The sequence below is a fragment of the Pongo pygmaeus genome, chromosome 7 (assembly GCF_028885625.2).
Source record: "Pongo pygmaeus isolate AG05252 chromosome 7, NHGRI_mPonPyg2-v2.0_pri, whole genome shotgun sequence".
Taxonomy (NCBI): Eukaryota; Metazoa; Chordata; class Mammalia; order Primates; family Hominidae; genus Pongo; species Pongo pygmaeus.
Genome location: NC_072380.2, coordinates 157,206,127 through 157,228,404, shown reverse-complemented (window position 1 = coordinate 157,228,404; position 22,278 = coordinate 157,206,127). Strand labels below are relative to the sequence as shown.

General features: G+C 49.2%; 1 protein-coding gene across 27 annotated transcripts in view; it reads right to left on the bottom strand.

Moving 5' to 3' along the window:
* The window catches only part of MROH1 (maestro heat like repeat family member 1), a 118,679-nt gene that overhangs the window by 33,790 nt on the left and 62,611 nt on the right, over positions 1 to 22,278 (bottom strand). For 25 of the 27 annotated variants that reach the window (XR_008504241.2, XR_008504243.2, XR_008504244.2 and 22 more), the window contains 2 exons: positions 5,981 to 6,054; positions 3,389 to 3,511 (listed from right to left, as the gene is read on the bottom strand). Coding sequence is in view for 22 of the 27 variants with exons in the window: in XM_054499273.2 (XP_054355248.2) it covers positions 3,389 to 3,511; positions 5,981 to 6,054 (197 nt within the window). In the remaining 5 variants the exon portion in view is untranslated. The remainder of the gene's footprint in view (positions 1 to 3,388; positions 3,512 to 5,980; positions 6,055 to 22,278) is intronic. The other 2 variants (XM_063669308.1, XM_063669298.1) reach the window with 1 other exon arrangement.

The following is a 22,278-nucleotide window of genomic DNA, read 5'->3' as shown; positions in this document are numbered from 1 at the left end:
GCGTGCCTGTAGTCCCAGCTACTCAGGAGGCTGAGGCACGAGAATTGCTTGAACCTGGGAGGTGGAGGCTGCAGTGAGCCGGCATGGTACCATTTTACTCCAGCCTGAGTAACAGAGCAAGACTCCGTCTCAAAAAAAAAAAGAACATAAAGCCATGGAAAGACAGTGTGGTACTGATGACAGATGATGACAGATTCCACAGATGAGTGGAGCTGGAGCATTAGAGAGAATCCATACAGAAGATGCAAGGCAATTTGTCAATGTACAGAGAACAGTGTTCTCAACATGTGGTGCTGGGACAACTGGACATTCACATGCAAAAAAACAAGCCTCAAACACACCTCACATTTAACAAAAATTAACTCAAAAGGCTGGGCACAGTGGCTCATGCCTGTAATCCTAGCACTTTGGGAGGCGGAGGCGGGAGGATCACCTGAGGTCAGGAGTTTGAGACCAGCCTGTCCAACATGGTGAAACCCTGTCTCTACTAAAAATACAAAAATTAGCCTGGCGTGGTGGTGTATGCCTGTAATCCCAGCTACTCGGGAGGCTGAGGCACGAGAATTGCTTGAACCCAGGAGGTGGAGGTTGCAGTGAGCTGAGATCACGCCATTGCACTCCAGCCTGGGCAATAGGGTGAGACGCCATCTTAAAAAAAAAAAAAAAAAAAAAAAAAAAACAAACTAAAAATGAATCATAGGCCTATATATGAATCCTAAAACTTAAAACTTTTAGGCCAGGCGCAGTGGCTCACACCTGTAATCCCAGCACTTTGGGAGGCCGGGGTGGGCAGATCACCTGAGGTCAGGAGTTCAAGACCAGCCTGGCCAACATGGTAAAACTCTGTCTGTACTAAAAAAAATTTTAAAAATAAAAAATTAGCCAGGTGTGGTGGTGCATGCCTGTGATCCCAGCTACTCAGGAGACTGAGGCAGGAGAATCGCCTGAACCTGGGAGGCGGAGGTTGCAGTGAGCCAAGATTGCACCACTGCACTCCAGCCTGGGCAACAGAGCGAAACTCCATCTCAAGTAAACTGGCCATTAAAAAAAATTAAAACTTCTGCTCTCTGAAAGACAGTGTTAAGAAAGTAAAAAGACAAGCATGCAACAGACCTGTAAGCAAATGTTTATGGGCAGGAGCAGTGGCCCATACCTATAATCCCAGCACTTTGGGAGGCTGAGGCAAGCGAATCATTCAAGGCCAAGAGTTAGAGATCAGCCTGGGTAACACAGGCTGTCTCTATTCAAGAACAAAACACTATGTATTAAAAGTTAAAATATATGTATTTATAAGCCATAAATCCAACAAAGGACTTGTGCCCAGAATATAGAAAGATCTCTCAAAATTCGATAATAAGAAAACAACCCAATTTGAAAATCGGCACAAGAAGTGCCACCCATGGTGGCTGGCGCATGCCTGTGGTCCCACCTACTTGGGAGGCTGAGGCAGGAAGATCACTTGAGCCCAGGAGTTTGAGCCTGCAATGGGCCATTATCGTGCCACTGCACTCTAGCCTTGGCAACAGAGTGAGACCTTGTCTCTAAAAAATTAAAAAAATAAAAATAATTTAAATGGAAAAAAAAAAAGAAAGTTAGGTGGGGTAATATAGCTAAAACAGTAAAATAATAACTAATTCTAATCTTTAACTCATGTTTCTCCAAAAACCTTAAAGGGGAATCTACATCCAGGCGAGGCTCCCTGATTTGTCTTCTCCTCCCCAGTGGCCCTGCACCTGCCTGCTCCAGAATCATCCAGCCACCCCTTGGGCTGCACCACAGAGCCCAGCACCCAGTGGCACCACAGGGCCTGCCGCTGCCGCTCACCCCCTCTGCAGTGTGTCTGGCGAACACCCCAAGGCCCACTTGTCTCAGAGCAACATGTCCCGCTTTGCTTTCTGAACATTTTATCACGAATAATTTGAAACATGCAAAAGTAGAAAGTTCGATACACTGAACCCCGCACATCAAGCAATGCAGACTGAGTGAGAGGCTCCACGGAAACAGCAAGGTGCTGTGGTTAAAACACATTTGAGTGCTGGGTGTGGTGGCTCACACCTGTAATCCCGGCACTTTTTCAGGCCGAGGTGGGAGGGTTACTTGACCTCAGGAGTTCGAAAGCAACCTGGGCAACATAGTGTAATCTCGTCTCTACAAAAAATAAAAAAATTAGCCAGGTGTGGTGGCATGAGCCTGTAGTCCCAGCTACTCAGGAGGCTGAAGTAGGAGGATCGCTTCAGCCCAGTTCAAGGCTTCAGTGAGCTGTGATCTCGCCAGTGCACTCCAGTGTGGCTGGCAGAGCGAGACCCTGCCTCAAAAATAATAACAATTATTATTATTACATAGATATAAATATCTGAGTGTTAGACTCCATCCTATTCAAAATGGTTTTTCTTTTGGTTTTAGAAAACCTTAATAACGTTTTCTAATATTCAAAGAAACCTCCAACTCCCAAACTCTTGGGAACTAAAAGACTAAAACAGAGGCCTTGGCTCTCCAGTTCATGCCTAACGACCCGTGGAGCTGCTGTGAAGATGCTGAGGTCAGAATCAGCTGAGCAGGTGGTGGCCCACCTGCTGGGGCCTGCAGAACAGGCACGTGCGCAGCTTCCTCATTGACCACCGACGACCACGCACTTAGAGGCAACATCACAGCATGCTCTCACTGAGCTCGGATGTTTCCAGTTAAATTCACGTATCCCACTTGGAGCACAGCGGGCACCACAGTGATGGTCACGAGAACACAAGGAGGGCGGCGTCTCTGTTCTGAGCTGGCCTCGGTGGACAGACCAGCTTTGCCAACTTGAAGAACCAGACCCAGAGCTGCAGGGACTCAAGCACCGATGCGCTCAGCAGCCAGCGGGCTGCAGCTCAGGGTGACAGAGGGCTGTCTAGACCATCTGTGGGTTATTTCGCCATGTTCTACCTTGCTCTCCTTCAAGAAGAAATTGGCATTTGTACAGTAACTTCTTAAATAGAAAAGCCCCAAATAGGACAAACTCTCCATTTCCTGCTTCTGCGTTCTGAGTCCTGGGAGCTGCTGAGAGGACTGGCTCGGTGCAGAGGCTCTGACTCAGAAACCAGAGGGAGCCGGGCACAGTGGCATATGCCTATAGTCCTGGGGGGCTGAGGCAGGAGGGTCTCTTGATCCCAGGAGTTCCAGGCTGCAGTGTGCTATGATCACACCTGAGAATAGCCACTGCACTCCAGCCTGGGCCACAGAGCAAGACCCTGTCTCTATTAACAAACAAAAGACAGCAGAGGGCACCTCCGCACGCAGACTGCAGCCCACACATCCACCCTCTGCTGGGCCAGCAGCTCCTGATGCCAGTGCCTAACACAGGCCAGGGGCGGCATGGGCCTAGGAGGCGGGCAAGGTGGCAGCCCCTTACCTCCTGCTCGGGGGGCAGCGCGCACTGCTGCACGATATACTCGATCATCGCCTCACCTCCAGGCTGCTCCAGGTAGCCGTGGTGGGCCATGGCGCTGATCACCTGCACCACTGCCCGCTTCACCTGCCCAGAACAAATGGGAGATCAGGAAGGGGATGCAGAGACTGCCATGCCAGTCCAGCCAGCAGAGAGGAACCTCACTCTTCCTCCCACCCACATCCACACGTGCCCGCAACTGCAGCTACACTGACACCTGTACCTGCACCCACACCTGGGCCTGCACCTGAATCCACACCTGTACCTGGACCTACCCCCACATCTGTACCTGGATCTACCTGCACCTACCCCCACATCTGTACCTGGATCTACCTGCACCCACATCTGGGCCTGCACCTGTACCCACACCTTTACCTACCTGTATCCACACCTGGGCCTGTACCCACATACCTGGGCCTGGGCCTGTACCCACATACCTGCACTTGGGCCTGTACCCACATACCTGTGCCAACGCCCACACCTATACCCACACCTATGCCTGCACCCACACTTGCACCTGTGCCTGCATCGATACCTGCGCCTGTACCTACCTGCACCCATATCCACACCTATGCCTGCTCCCACACCTGTACCTGAACCTACCTTCCTCCACACCTGTGCCAGCACCAACACCCATACCTATAATTACCTGCATCCACACTTAAGCCTGCACTCACACCCATATCTATACCTACCTACCTGGGTCTGCACCCACACCTGTACCTGGACGTACCTGTACCCGCACCTGCACCTGCGCCTGTGTCTGCCTTTTTCTCTGTCCCTGGGCTGTGTGAAGGCCCCTTCGTCCCTGGAAGGCAGCCTTCCTGCCAGCTTGTGGATGTGCTCAGGTCCGTAGGGAAGGATTCTTTTCCTCCAGTTCCCCTTGCCTCCCTCCCCTGCTGCCAGAGGGGAGCATCTCACTCACTTTCCCTCCTCCATCCACTTCCATCAAGCTGCACCCCAACTCCAAGAGAGCTGCTCTGCTGAGGGCTCCGCCCAAAGCCACCCTGCCCCCAACCCCCAGCCTCCTGGGCACTGGCAGCTGCCCTTCCCAGGCTCCAAATACATCCATCCCTCCGTCCAGGGCTTACCCTGGCCTCAGGGGGTGGGGCTGCCGTCTTTCTGAGCTAGCTTCTCTCATGTGATCCCCATGTTTCCTGGGGTGTACCATAAATCTGGTCCCTGAATCTGCAGTTGTCACCCAAACAATCCTAGGAGTTAAGCCTGCATGTCCAGCCTCGCCCAGTAACTAAGCCTGGTGACAAAGGCACAGCCAGGCCAATGTGGTCTAACCAGCCCTTCCCCTGAGCCATGGCTTCTGCCCATGCTGCCCTCCCTGGGGATCCTTTTCTCCAGCATCGCGACCACGCCTCTGCCCCTTCAGCTCTCAGGTCCAGCATCCCCACTCCGAGGAGGCTTCTCCAAGCACTTCCTCCTTGTGCTATCTCAGAGAACAGGGTGGGTGTGGAGGAGCAAGCCGGTTGGTCCCAGACTGCCTAGACTGTGCATTTAGCCACCTGGCATTGCAGGCGTCCAAAAGGACCAAAAGACCCTGTCAGGGGCACGTTGGGGAGAAGAGCTCTGAACGTTGGGGAGTGTGGAACATGTAAGGAGCACCGCAACAGATGTGGCATGGGGTCTGTTTCAGTAGCTTCTGGGGAAACAAGAAGAGTCTCACAGAAGGACCCCAAGAGGAGGCCCAGCACAAAGGCTGGAGCAGCCCCCGAGAGGGCTAAGGGTCTCTGCTCCCCCTGTAGCAAGCAGGTCCTACCCAAGACAGCAGCCCCTGGGTAACCTGGGTGCAGTCCTAACTTTCACAAAGATCCACCCGCCCAAAGCTAGGCCTGGCCTCTGCCCTGGGGTCCTGGGAGGTCATCACTAAGCCCCAAACATCTGGCCTGGTAAGAATGTTCTTGTCCACCTGGGGTCTTGGGCCACACCAGATGGTCTCATGTGACAGGTGGGGGCTACGGGCCACGTGGCATCAGCTCCACCTCCAGAGGGGCTGGAGATGGCTCAGCCATGAGGGCGCCAACCAGGTCTACATGACAGACCCCGAGGCAGGAGCTTCCCTGGTTGTGATGCTCTGTGACCCACATTGCTGCTGTGAGGATGGCCGGGGGGTCTAATGCTGTCCGCGACCCCAGGGGAGGACAGCTGGGAGCTGTGTGTGTGGGCCCTCCTGGATTCTGTCCCAGGCACCCCAACCATGGCTGACGTGGACCTGCATCCTTTTGCTGCAATCACCATGAGCAGAGCAGCACTGTGAACTCTGGGTCCTTCTAGAGAATCACTGAGCCTGAAGGAGGGGCTAGGGACCCGCGGGCCTATAACTGGTGCCAGTGTAGGGTGGCCTTGGGGACTGTTTCCTGAGTGAGATGTGGGAAAAGCACCAGCCACACACTGAGTGGCACACTGTCGTCCTTTGTTCCCAAGCTCAGTCCAGCTGAGGGTGGTGGCCGCCTGGTTGGTGGGTGATCTCACAGCACAGCCTGGCCACACCCTGCAGCTGCCTGTGGTGTGGTGGTGCAGCCTAGGCTGGCCCATGTGGTTTACCTTGCTGTTGGTATCCAGGAGAGGAAGCCTCATGGAAGACAGGATAAAGGGCTTTTTATCTTCCATCTGAGCAGCTGCAAGAAACAAACAGGACAGCTCAGCCGACCAGTGAGATGAGGACCTCAAGGTCCATATCCACATCACCAGGGGCCTGGCTTCCCCGTGGTCCCCGTGTAGGAGGAAGAGCGTAAGGAAAGCATACCCACTTTTCTTCAGGGAACAAATGATTTACTTTCCTCAAATAATATCATTCTACCTAATTCAAAAGCTAAGTGGCTAGTAGTTTAGGGCGGTCGTAGAAGAATGGGCCTGAGTCAGGTACACCCAGGTTCCAACGCCAGGGAAGTTCCTTTAGTGGTTCTCAAGCGCTACGGCATCAGAATCACTGAAGGCGGATTAAGCACTGGGGGCAGGGTCCTCTCCTGCTCCCGCTCCAGGCGCTGACTCAGCAGGTCTTGGGGGGCTCGGGTGTGCATTTCTCACATGTTCCAAGGTGAGCTGACGTTGCTGGTCTGGGGAGACCCTGAGAACCACCAACAGGGCCTTCATTTCCAGATATTGAAATGGGGATAAAAAGTGGATATCTAAGAGTGGCTGAGAGACTAGAAAAATGGAGGACACTGGGGACAGTGCCAGTGCCCTCTGAGGTCCACTGCACAGGACAGGACTGCTGTCCCACACCACAGTCCTTGGAGAGAAGGGTCACCACAACCCAGTGTCACAGATGAGGAACTGGAGGCCCCAGGGACTGTGGAGCAGCAAATGGCAGAGCTAGACACAGCCTCTTCATGCCTGGAACCCAGTGCCTTAAAGCTGCTCATACACCCCATACCCTGGCCCCTCAATGCGGGCACACCCGGGTAGAACACCTTGTCTCTCACTGTCAGTTTTGAGCCCAGCTGCAGCTCTCTATGCCAGTGTTCCCCTAATTAATGCTCTGAGCTGGCATTTAGTGCTTCTTTGGGATCCCAATTGGTCCCCTCTCTGAGGGTTTGGGACACTCCCTTGTGGGAACTCCCCTGTCACGTCCGGGGCGACTCCAGCCCTGGGTTAGGAGGATGAAACAGACGTGTGCCATAGAAGCTCAGAAAAGACAGGTTCCAGATCTAACCATGAGACACATCATACTGCTTTTAGAAGATGCTGTAGAAGGATCTTCATAGCCTCAGAACTGGGAAGTATGGAAGGCAATAAGAAAAGATGTAAGGGGCTGGGCGCCGTGGCTCATGGCTGTAAACCCAGCACTTTGGGAGGCCAAGGTGGGCAGATCACTTGAGCCCAGGAGCTCAACACCAGCTTGGACGACATGGCCAAACCCCTTCTGTACTAAAAAATACAAAAATTGGTCGGGAGCAGTGGCTCACGCCTGTAATCCCAGCACTCTGGGAGGCCGAGATGGGCGGATCACGAGATCATGAGATCGAGACCATCCTGGCTAACACGGTGAAACCTTGTCTCTACTAAAAATACAAAAAATTAGCCGGGCATGGTGGTGGATGCCTGTAGTCCCAGCTACTCGGGAGGCTGAGGCAGAAGAATGGCATGAACCCGGGAGGCAGAGCTTGCCGTGAGCTGAGATCGTGCCACTGCACTCCAGCCTGGGCAACAGAGCGAGACTCCGTCTCAAAAACAAACAACAACAACAACAACAAAAACACAAAAATTAGCTAAGGGTAGTAGTGCACACCTATAGTCCCAGCTACTTGGGAGGCCGAGGCACAAGAATCGCTTGAGCCCAGGAGGCAGAGGTTGCAGTGAGCTGAGATCACACCACCACACTCTAGCCTGGGTGACAGAGCAAGATTCTGTCAAAACAGGGGAGGGGAGGGGAGGAGGGGAGGGGAAGTGAGGAGGGGAGGTGAGGAGGGGAGAAGGGGGGGGAGAAGGGAGGGGAGGAGGGGAGGGGAGAAGGGAGGGGAGGGGAGATGCAAGGGAAGAAGGGAGGGGAGACGGGAGGGGAGAAGGGAGGGGAGACGGGAGGGGAGGGGAGAAGGGAGGGGAGGGGAGAAAGGAGGGGAAGGGAGAAGGGAGGGGAGGGGAGAAGGGAGGGGAGAAGGGAGGGGAGATGGGAGGGGAGGGGGAGGGGAGAGGGGAGGAGGGGGGAGGGGAGGGGAGGGGGGAGGGGAGGGGAGGAGGGGGGAGGGGAGGGGAGGAGGGGGGAGGGGAGGGGAGGGGAGGAGGGGAGAGGGGAGGGGAGAGAAGGGGAGGGGAGAAGGGGGGAGAAGGGAGGGGAGGAGGGGAGGGGAGAAGGGAGGGGAGATGGGAGAGGAGAGGGGAGTGGAGAAGGGAGGGGAGAGGAGGGGAGAGGGGAGGGGAGGGGAGAGGGGAGGGGAGAGGAGGGGAGGATGGTAAAGGACCACTGAAGTTCAGTGAAGTTCAGAATTTCTGTTAATCAAAATAGTATGAAGAGAGCTGGAAGGACAGCCACTGTGGTGGACACAGCAAAGGGTGCAGGGAATTCCAACAAGTTGATGAGAACAAGACTCATCAACAGGAAGATGAAAGATGTGAACAAAAATCTCAATGGCCAACACCCATGCAACGCCACTGGGTTTCCCCGCTGGCCAGAGACACAGGATGACGGCCTGACTGGAACAGGCGCAGGAGTCCGGTGCAAAACCTCATGTGAGTAAGGATGCTGGAACAGGTGGAATGCTGGGAGGCTGCTGGAGAAACCGGCATGGGGATTTTGGAAAACATCTCGGCATCATCTAAAAGGCAGAGGATACACACACCTAAGACCCAACAAGTCCATCTCGGGTAATGTTCCTGCACCAGAGGAGCTCTGACATATGCAGGGCGGCCTGTTTATGACAGCAAACTGCCAAGAGCCCGAGCGCACACCACACTAGGATAGGGGCTGACGGGGCGCTGGCTTCCAAGCCATGGGGCAGGACACAGCAATGGAATTGAGAGGATGGGCACTAACACAGCCACCCAGGGGGATCCTGACAACGCCCCACAGGATAAAGAGGTAAAACACAGAAGAATACAGCAGTATGATCCTATTTCTATAAAGTTCAGAAATGGGCAAGACCACATTATATTACTTAGGGACTCAAACAATGGTGGCAAAACTAAAACAATAAGGTCTGGTCCCACAAAAATTAGGCAGGTGTGGTCACGCACACTTGTCATCTCAGCTCCTCGGGAGGCTGAGGTGCAAGATTCGCTTGAACCCGGGAGGCAGAGGCTGTAGTGAGCCGAGATCATGCCACTGCACTCCAGCCTGGGTGACAGAGCAAGACCCTGTCTCAAAAGAAAAGAAAAGAAAAACAACAACAACAACAACCAACAATAAGGTCTAGACCCTGTGACACTCAGTGACTGCCGTGGAGGGGCTGATGGGCTCAGCTCAAACACGACTTCTTAAACCCACCTGTGTGTTCTGAGAACTTTCAGCTTGGATAGATTGAGCATTCCCTTATCTGAAATGCTTGGGACCAGATGTGTTTCAGATTCTGGGGCCTTTCAGAGCTTGGAATATTTGCATATACATAATGAGAGTTCCTGGAAATGGAATCCAAGTCCAAACACAAAATTCATTTATGGTTCACATACACCTTATACACATAGCCTGGAGGTATTTCATACGGGATTTCTAAAATTTTGTGCACAAAACAAACTTTGTGTACACCGAACTGTTAGAAAGCAAAGGTGTCACCTTTTAGCACGCGTGTGGACAATCCGTGGTTGTCGGCCGCCCCGGTCACTCCTGACTAAATTTATATGCTACCAATAAGCAATCGTTTTGTTTTGTTTTTTTAGGTGATGAGATCCCACTATGTTGCCCAGGCTGGTCTCCAACTCCTGGACTCAATCCTCCTCCCTTGGCCTCCGAAAACGCAGGGATTACTGGCATGAGCCACCACACCCAGCTCAATAAGCAATCATTTCTTACACTCATTCACACATAAGAACTTAGCAATAGGCCGGGCGCGGTGGCTCACGCCTGTAATCCCAGCACTTTGGGAGGCCAAGGCGGATGGATCAGGAGGTCAGGAGTTTGAGACCAGCCTGACCAACATGGTGAAACCCCGTCTCTACTAAAGATACAAAAATTAGCCGGACGTGGTGGCAGGTGCCTGTAATCCCAGCTACTCGGGAAGCTGAGGCAGGAGAATCGCTTGAACTCAGGAGGCGGAAGTTGCAGTGAGCCGAGATCATGACACTGCACTCTAGCCTGGGCGACACAGCGAGACTCCATTTCAAAAAAAAAAAGCAGTAAAAAATATGACACACCATTAATACAATGAAGACATCATGTGTTCAGGGTAACCAAGTGAACGGTGGGAGCACCAGAACACCTGGAGCAGCCATTAAACAGCTGCAGCAGCAACCAACAGCAGCTTCCACTCTCCACTCACAAACAAGACTACTGTTGAGTACTGATGGCAAGGACACTGGACACTGTGTTTCTTCTTCTTCTTATTTTTTTGAGATGGAGTCTTGCTCTGTCGCCCAGGCTGGAATGGAGTGGTACGATCTCGGCTCACTGCAAGCTCTGCCTCCTGGGTTCATGCCATTCTCCTGCCTCAGCCTCCAGAGTAGCTGGGACTACAGGCGCCCACCACCACGCCCGGCTAATTTTTTGCATTTTTAGTAGAGACGGAGCTTCACTGTGTTAACCAGGATGGTCTCGCTCTCCTGACCTCGTGATCTGCCTGCCTCAGCCTCCAAAAGTGTTGGGATTACAGGCGTGAGCCACCGCGCCAGACTTTTTTTTTTTTTTTTGAGATGGGGTTTCGCTCTTGCTGCCCAGGCTGGAGTGCAATGGTGCAATCTCGGCTCACTGCAACCTCCGCCTCCCAGGTTCAAGTGATTCTCCTGCCTCCCAAGTAGCTGTGATTACAGGCACGTGCCACCACGCCCAGCTAATTTTGTATTTTTAGTAGAGATGGGGGTTTCACCATGTTGGCCAGGCTGGTCTTGAACTCCTGACCACAGGTGATCTGCCTGCCTTGGCCTCCCAAAGTGCTGGGATTACAGGCGTGAGCCACAGCACCCAGCCCATGTTTCATTATTATTATTATTTTTTTTTTGAGACGGAGTCTCGCTCTATCACCCGGGCTGGAGTGCAGTGGCACAATCTTGGCTCACTGCAAGCTCTGCCACCCAGGTTCACGCCATTCTCCTGCCTCAGCCTCCGGAGTAGCTGGGACTACAGGTGCCCGCCACCATGCCCGGCTAATTTTTTTTGTATTTTTAGTAGAGACGGGGTTTCACCGTGTTAGCCAGGATGGTCTCAATCTCCTGACCTCGTGATCTGCCGGTCTCGGCCTCCCAAAGTGCTGGGATTACAGGCGTAAGCCACCATGCCCGGCCTGTGTTTCATTTTTTAGGTTAGAAGAAACCTCAGATGCAGCTGAGGGACCAGGAAGTGGTCCTCTAGGGAGGAGGGGCATTCTGCCAGATGCTTTTTAAAGTGATTTCTCCAGGGTCATCTGCCTCACTAACAGTGGTTTTTGTCTTAGACATCACTCTGATTTTGTACACTGCCATGGTTTCTTGCTCTGTTACGTGTCCTGCTGCTCCAGCTCTTCAGTAAGTCCATCGCACACTCACCACGGTGTTTCTGCACATTTTCTGTAGTGTTAAGGTCATCTTCATCATGATGTCAGTGTTCAAAAAGTTTCGAACTTTGGAACATTTGTGATTTCTAATTTTTAGATTACAGACACTCAACCTATATTTGTATTTCCCAATAAAAGATTAAAAAGTTTGATGGTTAATAGTTGAGTGTCGACTTAATTAGATTGAAGGATGCAAAGTATTGTTCCTGGGTGTGTCTGTGAGGGTGTTGCCAAAGGAGATTAACATTTGACTCAGTGGACTGGGAAAGGCAGACCCATCCTCAATCTTGGTAGGCACCATCTAATCAAATGCCAGCATGGCCAGAATAAATGCGGGAAGAATGTGGAAAGACTACACTGGCTTAGCCTCCCAGCCTGCATCTTTCTCCCATGCTGGATGCTTCCTGACCTCCAACATCAGACTCCAGGTTCTTCAGCTGTGGGACTGGGACTGGCTTCCTTGCTCCTCAGCTTGCAGACAGCCTATTGTGGGACCCTGTGATCATGAAACTCCCCTACATATACACATCTATCCTATTAGTTCTGTCCCTCTAGAGAACCCTAATACAAAAAGTTAAAGAATATAAACAAACAACCCAATAGAAAAATGGACATGAGCCATGAGCCGTTGCCTCCCAGAAGAAGAGACAAAGGGAACGAACAATGGCTGGGGTGGCCGCGGCCCCACACGAGAATGCAGAACACAAGCAAGCCAGGGTGCGGCTGAGGATTTGGGCCCATCCAGGCCCATGTCCCTGAGATTCAAGACAACAAACAAACTAAAAAGCACCAAGGAAAAACCAAAAATTACGGTCACCGATAACATTTCACATGCACTGGGGTTTACCTGCAATATTTTATTCACTCCTCAAGTTTATGGGGAGGCCAACTCCCTGCCAGGCCCTTTACAAGGCAGATGGCGCCTGCCCTCAAGTGGCTTATGTCCTAATGGAAAAGACACAAAGACAACTGGACAGTAAATAAGATCACCACACACTGTGGCAGCATCAGGAGAGGTGCAGACGAGAGGCTGAGAAACATATTCATGGGGGTGTCGCATTGGAAGAAGGGGGTCAACACCAAGGGCTATTCTGAAAAGTGACCCTGAAGCTAAGACTCAAAGGAAGAGAGCTGGCTATGTGGAAACCACAGAAAGATGATTCCAGGCTGGAAGAGCCTCCAACATCAGGCAGCGAGTGTGGCCAAGGAGGGGTCCATGGTGGGAGGATGGCCCAGGGAGCTGGTGGGAGCAGAAAGGCCGTGGTGAGGAGCAGGGCTCTGTTCTAACTGCAGGGGACTGCAGGACCAACATCAGGATATTCTATGAAATTACTGTGTTTTAAAGAAAAAAAAGAACATCTTTTGGACATCAGAAAACAAAAACAAAACAAAGAAACAAAAAAAACCCATGGCATCTAAGAGGATAGAAAATTAGATTATCATCAGACTTCGATAACAATGCTTTATGCCATAATAGGGTTGCCAGATAAAATATGAGATGCTCAGTTAAATTTGAATTTCAGATAAACAACAAATAATTTTTTTTTTTGAGACGGAGTCTTGCTCTGCTGCCCAGGCTGGAGTGCGGTGTGTGATCTTGGCTCACTGCAACCTCTGCTTCCCAGGCTCAAGTGATCCTCCTGCCTCAGCCTCCTGAGTAGCTGGGATTACAGGCACACGCCCCCACACCCAGCTAACTTTTGTATTTTTAGCAGAAACAGGGTTTCACCATGTTACCCAGGCTGTTCTTGAGCTCCTGACCTCAAATGATCTGCCCACCTTGGCCTCCCAAAGTACTGGGATTACAGACGTGGACCACTGTTCCCAGCCCAGCAAATCATGTTTTCAGTACAAAAATGTCCCACACAATATTTGGGGCATCCTGTTTATTTGTTTTTGCGAAATCTGGCAACTCTCTGCCAGAAGAATATGGAATAACTTAAGACACTCAAGGAAATGTCAGCCAAGAATCCTGTAACCAGCAAAACCATCAACTATAAAAGGCACAATAAACTATCATCAGCAAGCATGAGGTCGAGGATCATGTTCCCATGAGCCCTTCCCATGGAACCTACAGAGAGCTTTGGACAACAAGAGTGGCAGAGAGCCATGAACAGAGGATGGGGCTGAGGGCCACATGGGCAGTCACCTGCAGAACCAACACCAAGAAGGCAGAGAAGGGAGAGCATGGGATATAACAGCCATGGTGACTCAAACAACAGACACAGGGCAAGGCTGTTAGATCGGCAGGCTGTGGAGGAGCGCGTGCAGGGCAGTCCTCATGTTTCAGTCATGTGACTGGTGATGGCAACATCAGTGTTATTCTGGTGTTAGTGCTGCCTGTGTAACGAGATCAAACAAATGGTAATTATGGGATAGTCCAATTCTATTAACCTTGAGAACTGGATTTTTGAGAACAGAGATAGAGATGTAACAGAAAAGAGGTTAGATGCGGTGGCTCATGCCTGTAATCCCAACACTTTGGGAGGCCGAGGCAGGTGGATCACTTGAGACCAGGAGCTCAAGATCAGTCTGGCCAACATGGTGAAACCCCATCTGTACTAAAAAATACAAAAATTAACTGGGTGTGGTGGCACATGCCTGTAGTCCCAGCTAGTAGGGAGGCTGGGGCACGAGAATCGCTTGAACCTGGCAAACAGAGGTTGCAGTAAGCCACGATCCCACCACTGCACTCCAGCCTGGGGAACAAAGCAAGACTGTCTCAAAAAAAAAAAAAAAAAAAAAAAAAGATGTAACGGAAAAGAGGTAAAAATCTCTGAGGTCCGTATGTTGAACTAGAAGTATCAACATGAACTCATAAGGTATTTTATCTATCTACTGATAGAGATATTTCCTAGTTCTGTCTACTGAAAAGGCCCAGGAATAGTAACCGTCCAGAAGTAATGAGCCCTCCAGAAACAGACTACTGTCTTAAAAGGTAACTTCTTGGCTAGGTGTAGTGACTCATACCTGTAATGCCAGTACTTTGGGAGGCCGAGGCAAGTGGATCACTTGAGCCCAGGAGTCCAGGACCAGCCTGGGCAACATAGTGAGACCCCATCTTTACAAAAAATAGAAAAATTAGCCAGGCGTGGTGGTGTGCACCTGCAAGTCCCAGCTACTTAGGAGGCTGAGACAGGAGGATCCCTTAAGCCCAGGAGGTTAGGGTTGCAGTGAGCCGTGTTTGAGCCGCTACACTCCAGCCTGGGTGACAGAGCGAGACTCCATCTCAAAAACAAACAAACAAACAAAAAACAACACAGCTTCTCACTAAAAGGAACCAGGGCTATTTCTGTAGAAATGGCCAATTCCAGGTCTAAAGCAAGAAATAGATGAAAGAAGCCTAAAACATGAGCTGCCAAAGACCAGCAGGGACGTGTCAGAGGGATTCAGATCTCAAGAGGCTGCCACTTGCCAAAGATGAGACGATCTGACCTTTGATAATGGTGATGACTGCACTGCATTGAAGCCATCAAATGCGTCCTTCCAAACCACCTTTGGAGGGTGATAGGAAACCAATCCACTACCTCGAAAACTGATAAATAAAAACACAAAAGAATCAAAGGCTGAACCTGCCTTTCTTTTTCTTTTTTCTTTTTTTTTGAGACAGAATTTCACTTGTCGCACAGGCTGGAGTGCAGTGTCACAATCTTGGCTCACTGCAACCTCTGTCTCCTGGGTTCAAGCGATTCTCTGCCTCAGCTTCCTGAGTAGCTGGGATTACAGGCGCACGTCACCATGCCTGGCTAATTTTTGTATTTTTTAGTAGGGAGGGGGTTTCGCCATGTTGGTCAGCCTGGTCTTGAACTCCTGACCTCGTGATCCACCTGCCTCCACCTCCTAAAGTGCTGGGATTACAGGCATGAGCCACTGCACCCGGCCAACCCTGCCTTTCTTATATGAACCATACCCCTGGGTAACTACATGGTACCTGGGGCAAGTATCTCTTTGTCAAGGTGTTCCACTTAATGAAAAATAAATGATAGAATTATAGTATCATCCTCCCACCAATTAATTAATTAATGGATACAGGCATTTGGCATCAATGCTGCTAAGACTGATGTTCAAAAGAGAGAATACCACATATCACATGACCCCTATCATCTTGCCCAAGGGACTGAGCTTGAGTCTGAATCTGTTTCTGAATCCAGCTGCCGATGTGCTAGAAATTCAGATGGCAGAGAAACATGTTGACTTGCACCTTGACAATGCAGTCAGCAAAACTCAACGATGAGCAAATCCACAGAACAAACAGCCAGGTTCTTCTACAGATAAATTATAAGAGAAAGAGAATGGAGGGGAACCTGTAGCTTATGATGGACTTAAATATGGGGAGTTGCTGTTTCACAGGCACGGAGTTTCAGTTTTGCAAGATGAAAAGAGTTCTGGAGGCAGATGGTGGTGACGGTTGCCTGACAATGAGAATGTACTTAACACTACTGAAGCATTTGCTTAAAAACGATTAAGATGTTAAATTTTATGTTACATGTATTTTACCACACTAAAAATAAACAAAATCACCAATGGTCAAGCCTCCAAAAAAAGACTTAAATGTATGTAAAAATATATTTATACATTATTATCTCTATATAAATTTGAAAATATATATATAGAGAGAGAGAGACAGAGTCTCCGTCTGTCACCCAGGCTGGAGTACAGTGGCACAATCTTGGCTCACTGCAACCTCTGCCACCTGGGCTCAAGCGATTCTCATGTCTTAGCCTCCTGAGTAGCTGGGACAGGTGTGCGCCACTACACCCAGCTAATTTTTGCATTTTTAGTAGAGACGGGGTTTCATCATGTTGCGCAGGCTGGTTTCGAACTCCTGGCCTCAAGTAATCTGCCTGCCTTGGCCTCCCAAAGTGCTGGGATTACAGGTGTGAGCCACCGCACAGGGCCTGTTTATGCAGTGGAGTAATCTCGGCTCACTGCAACCTCCCCCTCCCAGGTTCAAGCCTCAGCCTCCCAACTAGCTGGGATTACAGGCACCTGCCACCACGCCGGCTAATTTTTGTATTTTTAGTAGAGACGGGGTTTCCCTGTATTGGCCAGGCTGGTCTCAAATTCCTGACCTCAAGTGATCCGCCCCCCTCAGGCTCCCAAAGTGCTAGGATTGCAGGTGTGAGCCACCGCACCTGGCCATAGGTAGGCTTTTAAAGTGGACACAGCTAATCCTAAGGGAGTGATTACTATAAATATCAGGATAGCTGTTACTTGTTGGAGAGTGAAAAACTGTGACTGGAATAGGATGCAAGGAGGGGCGTCTTGGTGGCAACTTCTATCCAAAAGACCTGGTGGTAGATCTGATGTTGTTGTCTTAGAATGATGTAATAAGTCACACATTTGTTTTATGTGGTTTCTACATTTCCTTCCCTCCTTTTTTTTTTTTTTTTTTTTTTTTTTGAGACAGGGTCTCACTCTGTAGCCAAGGCTGAAATGCAGTGGCACCATCACAGCTCACTGCAGCCTCGACCTCCTGGGCTCGGGTGATCCTCTCACCTCAGTCCCCAGAGTAGTTGGGACTACAGATGCATGCTACTACACCTGGCTTTTTTTATTTTTAGTAGAGACAGGGTTTCACCATGTTTTTCAGCCTAGTCTCAAGCTCCTAGGATAGAGCGATCTGCCTGCTGTGGGATCCCAAAGTGCTAGGATTACAGGCGTGAGCCACTGTGCCCTTCCATGATTTCTTTTATACTAACGATTTTTTTTTTTTTTTTTTTTTGAGACAGAGTCTCACTCTGTCACCCAGGCTGGAGTGCAGTGGCACCATCTCAGCTCACTGCAAGCTCTGCCTCCTGGGTTCACGCCATTCTCTGCCTCAGCCTCCCAAGTAGCTGGGACTACAGGCGCCCGCCACCACGCCCAGCTAATTTTTTGTATTTTTAGTAGAGACGGGGTTTCACCGTGTTAGCCAGGATGATCTCGATCTCCTAACCTCGTGATCCGCCCGCCTCGGCCTCCCAAAGTGCTGGGATTACAGGCATTTGAGCCACCGTGCCTGGCCTATACTAACGATTTTTCAATGGGGATGAACAATCTTGAAGAAGAATAAAGTTGAAGGACATCCTCTACCAGATTTAAAGCCTTAGGATAAAACTAAAACAATTGAGAAAGTGTGATATGGGCCTATAATCCCAGCACTTTGGGAGGCTGAGGCGGGCAGATCACTTGAGTCCAGGAGTTCGAGACCAGCCTGACCAACATGGCGAAGCTCCGTCTCCACTAAAAATACAAAAAAAAAAAAAAGGCCGAGTGCATTGGCTCATGCCTATAATCCCAGCACTTTGGGAGGCTAAGGCAGGTGGATCACCTGAGATCAGGAGTTCAAGACAAGCCTGGCCAACATGGTGAAACCCCGTCTCTACTGAAAACACAAAAATTAGCTGGGCATGGTGGTGCATGCCTGTAATCCCAGCTACTCAGGAGCCTAAGGCAGGAGAATCGCTTGAACCCAGGAGACAGAGGCTGCAGTGAGTGGAGGTCACACCACTGTACTCCAGCCTGGGTGACACAGTGAGACTTTGTCTCAAAAAAGAAAAAAGAAAAAAAAAGTGTGATATTGGTGTAAGGAAACAATAGAGTCCTGAAATATACCCACAAATATACGATGCTATAAGTTGAATTGTGGCCTCAAAATTCATATGTGCAAATCCCAACCCCTGTACCTCGGAATGTGACCTTATTTGGAAATAGTTACTGCAGAATTAACGAGTTGAGAGGGGGTCACACTGGAGTAGGGTGGGCCCTTCATCCAGTATGGCTGGTGCCCTCATAAAAGGGGGATACAGGGATACAGACAGGCACACAGGAAAAATGCACATGAAGATAAAACAGAGAGCAGGGTAATAGAAAAAAAAAAAACAACCCACCACCCAGTCGGTGGTACTTTGTTACTACTGTAGCTGTTACATTAATACATAAGGTTACTTGACCTTCTATCAAGGCACAGAAGCAATTCAAAGGAGAAAGTAAAGTCTTTCCAACAAGTGAGACTGGAATAACTGGACATCCATATAAAAATAACCTTGCAGGCCGGGTGTGGTGGCTCACGCCTGTAATCCCAACATTTTGGGAGGCCAAGGCAGGCGGATCACCTGAGGTCAGGAGTTTGAGACCAGCCTGACCAACATGGCAAAATCCTGTCTCCACTAAAAATAAAAAATTAGCCAGTGTGATGGCATGTGCCTGTAATCCCAGATGCTCGGGAGGCTGAGGCAGGAGAATCGCTTGAACCTGGGAGATGGAGGTTTCAGCGAGCTGAGATCGCGCCACTGCACTCCAGCCTGGGCAACAACAGCAAAACTCTGTCTCAAAAAAAAAAAAAAAAAAAAGTAATTAGAAAAAAAAAAACCTTGCCCCCTACATTTCACCCACACCCAAACATTAGTAAAAGATGAATCATAGACATAAATTTGCAAGCTCAAACAATAAAGCATCGAAAAGAAAATATAGAAGAATATCTTCATGACTTCTGAGCAGGCAAAGTTTTCTTAGACATAAAGGTACTAATCATAAAAACATATATTTATGTCTCTATGTAGCCAATAAAGAACACTACAAAATAATCATAATAAAACGACAAACAACCCAGTTGTTAAATGAACAACAGCTGGGCATGGTAGTGCACTCCTGTAACCCAGGCTACTCTGGAGGCCAGGGCAGAAGGATCGCTTGAGCCCAGGAGGCCGAGGATGCAGTAAGCTATGATCACAGCGCTGCACTCTAGCCTGAGTAATGTAGTGAGACCCTCTATCTATCAATCAATCAAAATGAGCAAAAGACCTGAACAGGGGTCGGGCGTGGTGGCTCACGCCTGTAATCCCAGCACTTTGGGGGGCCGAGGTGGGTAGATCACAAGGTCAAGAGATCAAGACCATCCTGGCCAACATGGTGAAACCCTGTCTCTACTAAAAATACAAAAATTAGCTGGGCATGGTGGCGAGCGCCTATAGTCCTAGCTACTTGGGAGGCTGAGGCAGAACTGCTTGAACCCGGGAGGCGGAGGTTGCAGTGAGCCAAGATAGCACCACTGCACTCCGGCTTGGTGATAGAGCACGACTCCATCTCAAAAAAACAACAACCGGCCCCCTACCCCCCCCCCCAAAAAAAAAAAGACTTGAACAGGAACTTCAACATATATACGCAAATATATCTGAAGGTCAATAAGCATATGAAAAGGTGCTTCATCAATTTACTCACCAGGGAACTTCCATTTTTTTTTTAATTTCTGTTCTCTCTCTCTTTTAATTGAGACAGAATCTCGCTTTGTCGCCCAGGCTGGAGTGCAGTGGTGCAGTCTTGGCTCACTGCAACCTCACGCAACCTCTGCCGCCCAGGTTCAAGCGATTCTCTTGCCTCAGCCTCCAGAGTAGGTGGAACTACAGGCGTGTGCCACCACACCTGGCTAATTTTTTTGTATTTGTAGTAGAGAGAGGGTTTCGCCATGTTGGCCAGGCTGGTCTCGAACTCCTGACCTCAGGTGATCCACCTACCTCGGCCTCGCAAAGTTCTAGGATTACAGGCGTGAGCCACCGTGTCTGGCAAAGAGGACTATTTAAAATGAGAAAAAAGGCCAGACACGGTGGCTCATGCCTGTAATCCCAGCACTTTGGGAGACCGAGGCGGGTGGATCACCTGAGGTCAGGAGTTCTAGACCAGCCTGGCCAACATGGCAAAACCCCATCTCTACTAAAAATACAAAAATTAGCCGGGTGTGGTGGTGTTCGCCTGTAATCCCAGCTACTCAGGAAGCTGAGACAGGAGAATTGCTTGAACCCGGGAGGTGGAGGTTGCAGTGAGCCGAGATTGTGCCACTACATTCCAGCCTGGGCAACGAGCGAAACTCTGTCTCAAAAAAACAACAACAACAACAACAACAACAACAACAACAACATGAACAACCCAAGTGTCTGTTAACAGGAAAACAAATGACTTTTAAATTCACAAAATGTAACAGAATACAACTCGGCAGTAAAGAAGAGTGTACTGACAGCAGCACCGTGCTCAGTGAATGCCTACATTCACGAAGGGTCCTCCTACAACTAGCCCATCTACACAGAACTCAACAGCAGGCAGAATTAATTGTGGTGACAGAAGTCATAACGGTGGGCCAGGCACACTCCTGCAGTCCCAGCCACTCGGGAGGCCGAGGCAGGAAGATCCCTTGAACCTGGGGTCAAGGCTGCAGTGAGCTGTGATTGCACCACTGCACTCCAGCCTGGGCGACAGAGCACAAGCCTGCGCTGTGACCTCATAAAAGAGGTCACTTCTTAACAGTAGGCGTGGCTGTTAGTTGAAAATAAATACAAGCAAAACTTTTTGGGTTTTAGAAAAATGTTCCACATTTCGATTTGAGTGGTAGTCATATGGGTGAACAATGTGTAAAATGTCACCAAGTATACACTTAAGATTTATGCATTTTACTGCATTTCTATTGAAGATTATGTTCAATTTTAGAAAATAAAATTCTGGAAGAAAATATGACTGGAGGTCAAAAGCCTTTCAAAAATTTGATTTATAAAAGTATATAAGATAGGCAACAATGACACAACACACATGTACCAGGGAATCCCAAAGAAGGCTTCCGAAGTCATGGGGTACTGAAATACTATGACTCAAAAACAAGGTCTCTTGAGATAAAACAGAATTGACGCACATGCTGAATGGGCACTCTATGGACCTAGGGGGGAAATCGACTCAGAATAGCCAACACTGAGACACAATAAAATTTCCGGTTTTAAAATATAAAAATAGCCTGTAATCCTGGCATGCATGCGTGTGTGTGTTTGTGTGTGTCTATATATATGCAAAGGATTTATATATATATATATATAAATATTTTGGGCATCTAGGCAGAAAAGACCAAATCATGTATAAGGAAAATCACAGTCAAATCAGATAGTCATCAATGAGTTATCAATAGCAGTAATAGATTCTAGAAGACAAGAAAGCAACATATTAAGATACCTCAGACTTTTATACCCAGCTACTTAAACTGAGATGGCCTGGTGTCTAACACGAGAAACAGCTCTCTGGACCATGGACTGAAAGAGTGACATGCAGGGACCAACCACGGCCTCAACTTGCAATCATGTTCCAATATTTTCATTGAAAACTTAATGACTTCTGGCTGGGTGCAATGGCTCACGCCTGTAATCCCAGTACTTTGGGAGGCCAAGGTGGGAGGACTGCTTGAGCCCAGGAGTTGGAGACCAGCCTGGGCAACAACGCAGGACCTCATAACACACCCACAAAAATGGCTAAAATTAAAGACCAACCAATGTTGGTGAGGACATGAAGCAATAATGCTCATAAGCCACTTGTGAGACATAAGGTGTGGGGTATAAATTGGGGTATAAACAGCTACTTTGGAAAAACAGAAGGGTTTATCTATGCAACTTGAACACATACATACTTTATAACCCAAAATTCTACATCTAGGTAAACACTAACTGTGTAAAGGACAAATGTTAATAGTGGATTATGCATTAACAGTTAAATACTGGATATAGCCATTTACCCATCACAAGCAAAATGAATCACTGTAATAGATAATTCACTGGAATCCTTCATGGGAGAGAAAATAAATAAGCTGTACTATATGTATAAATTTCACCAAGAGAATACTGAGGAAAAGAAACCAGATACAAAATTATTTACACCATACAATTCTCTTTGTACAACATCCTAAAACAGCAACACCATCTTCTATTGTTAGAAGTT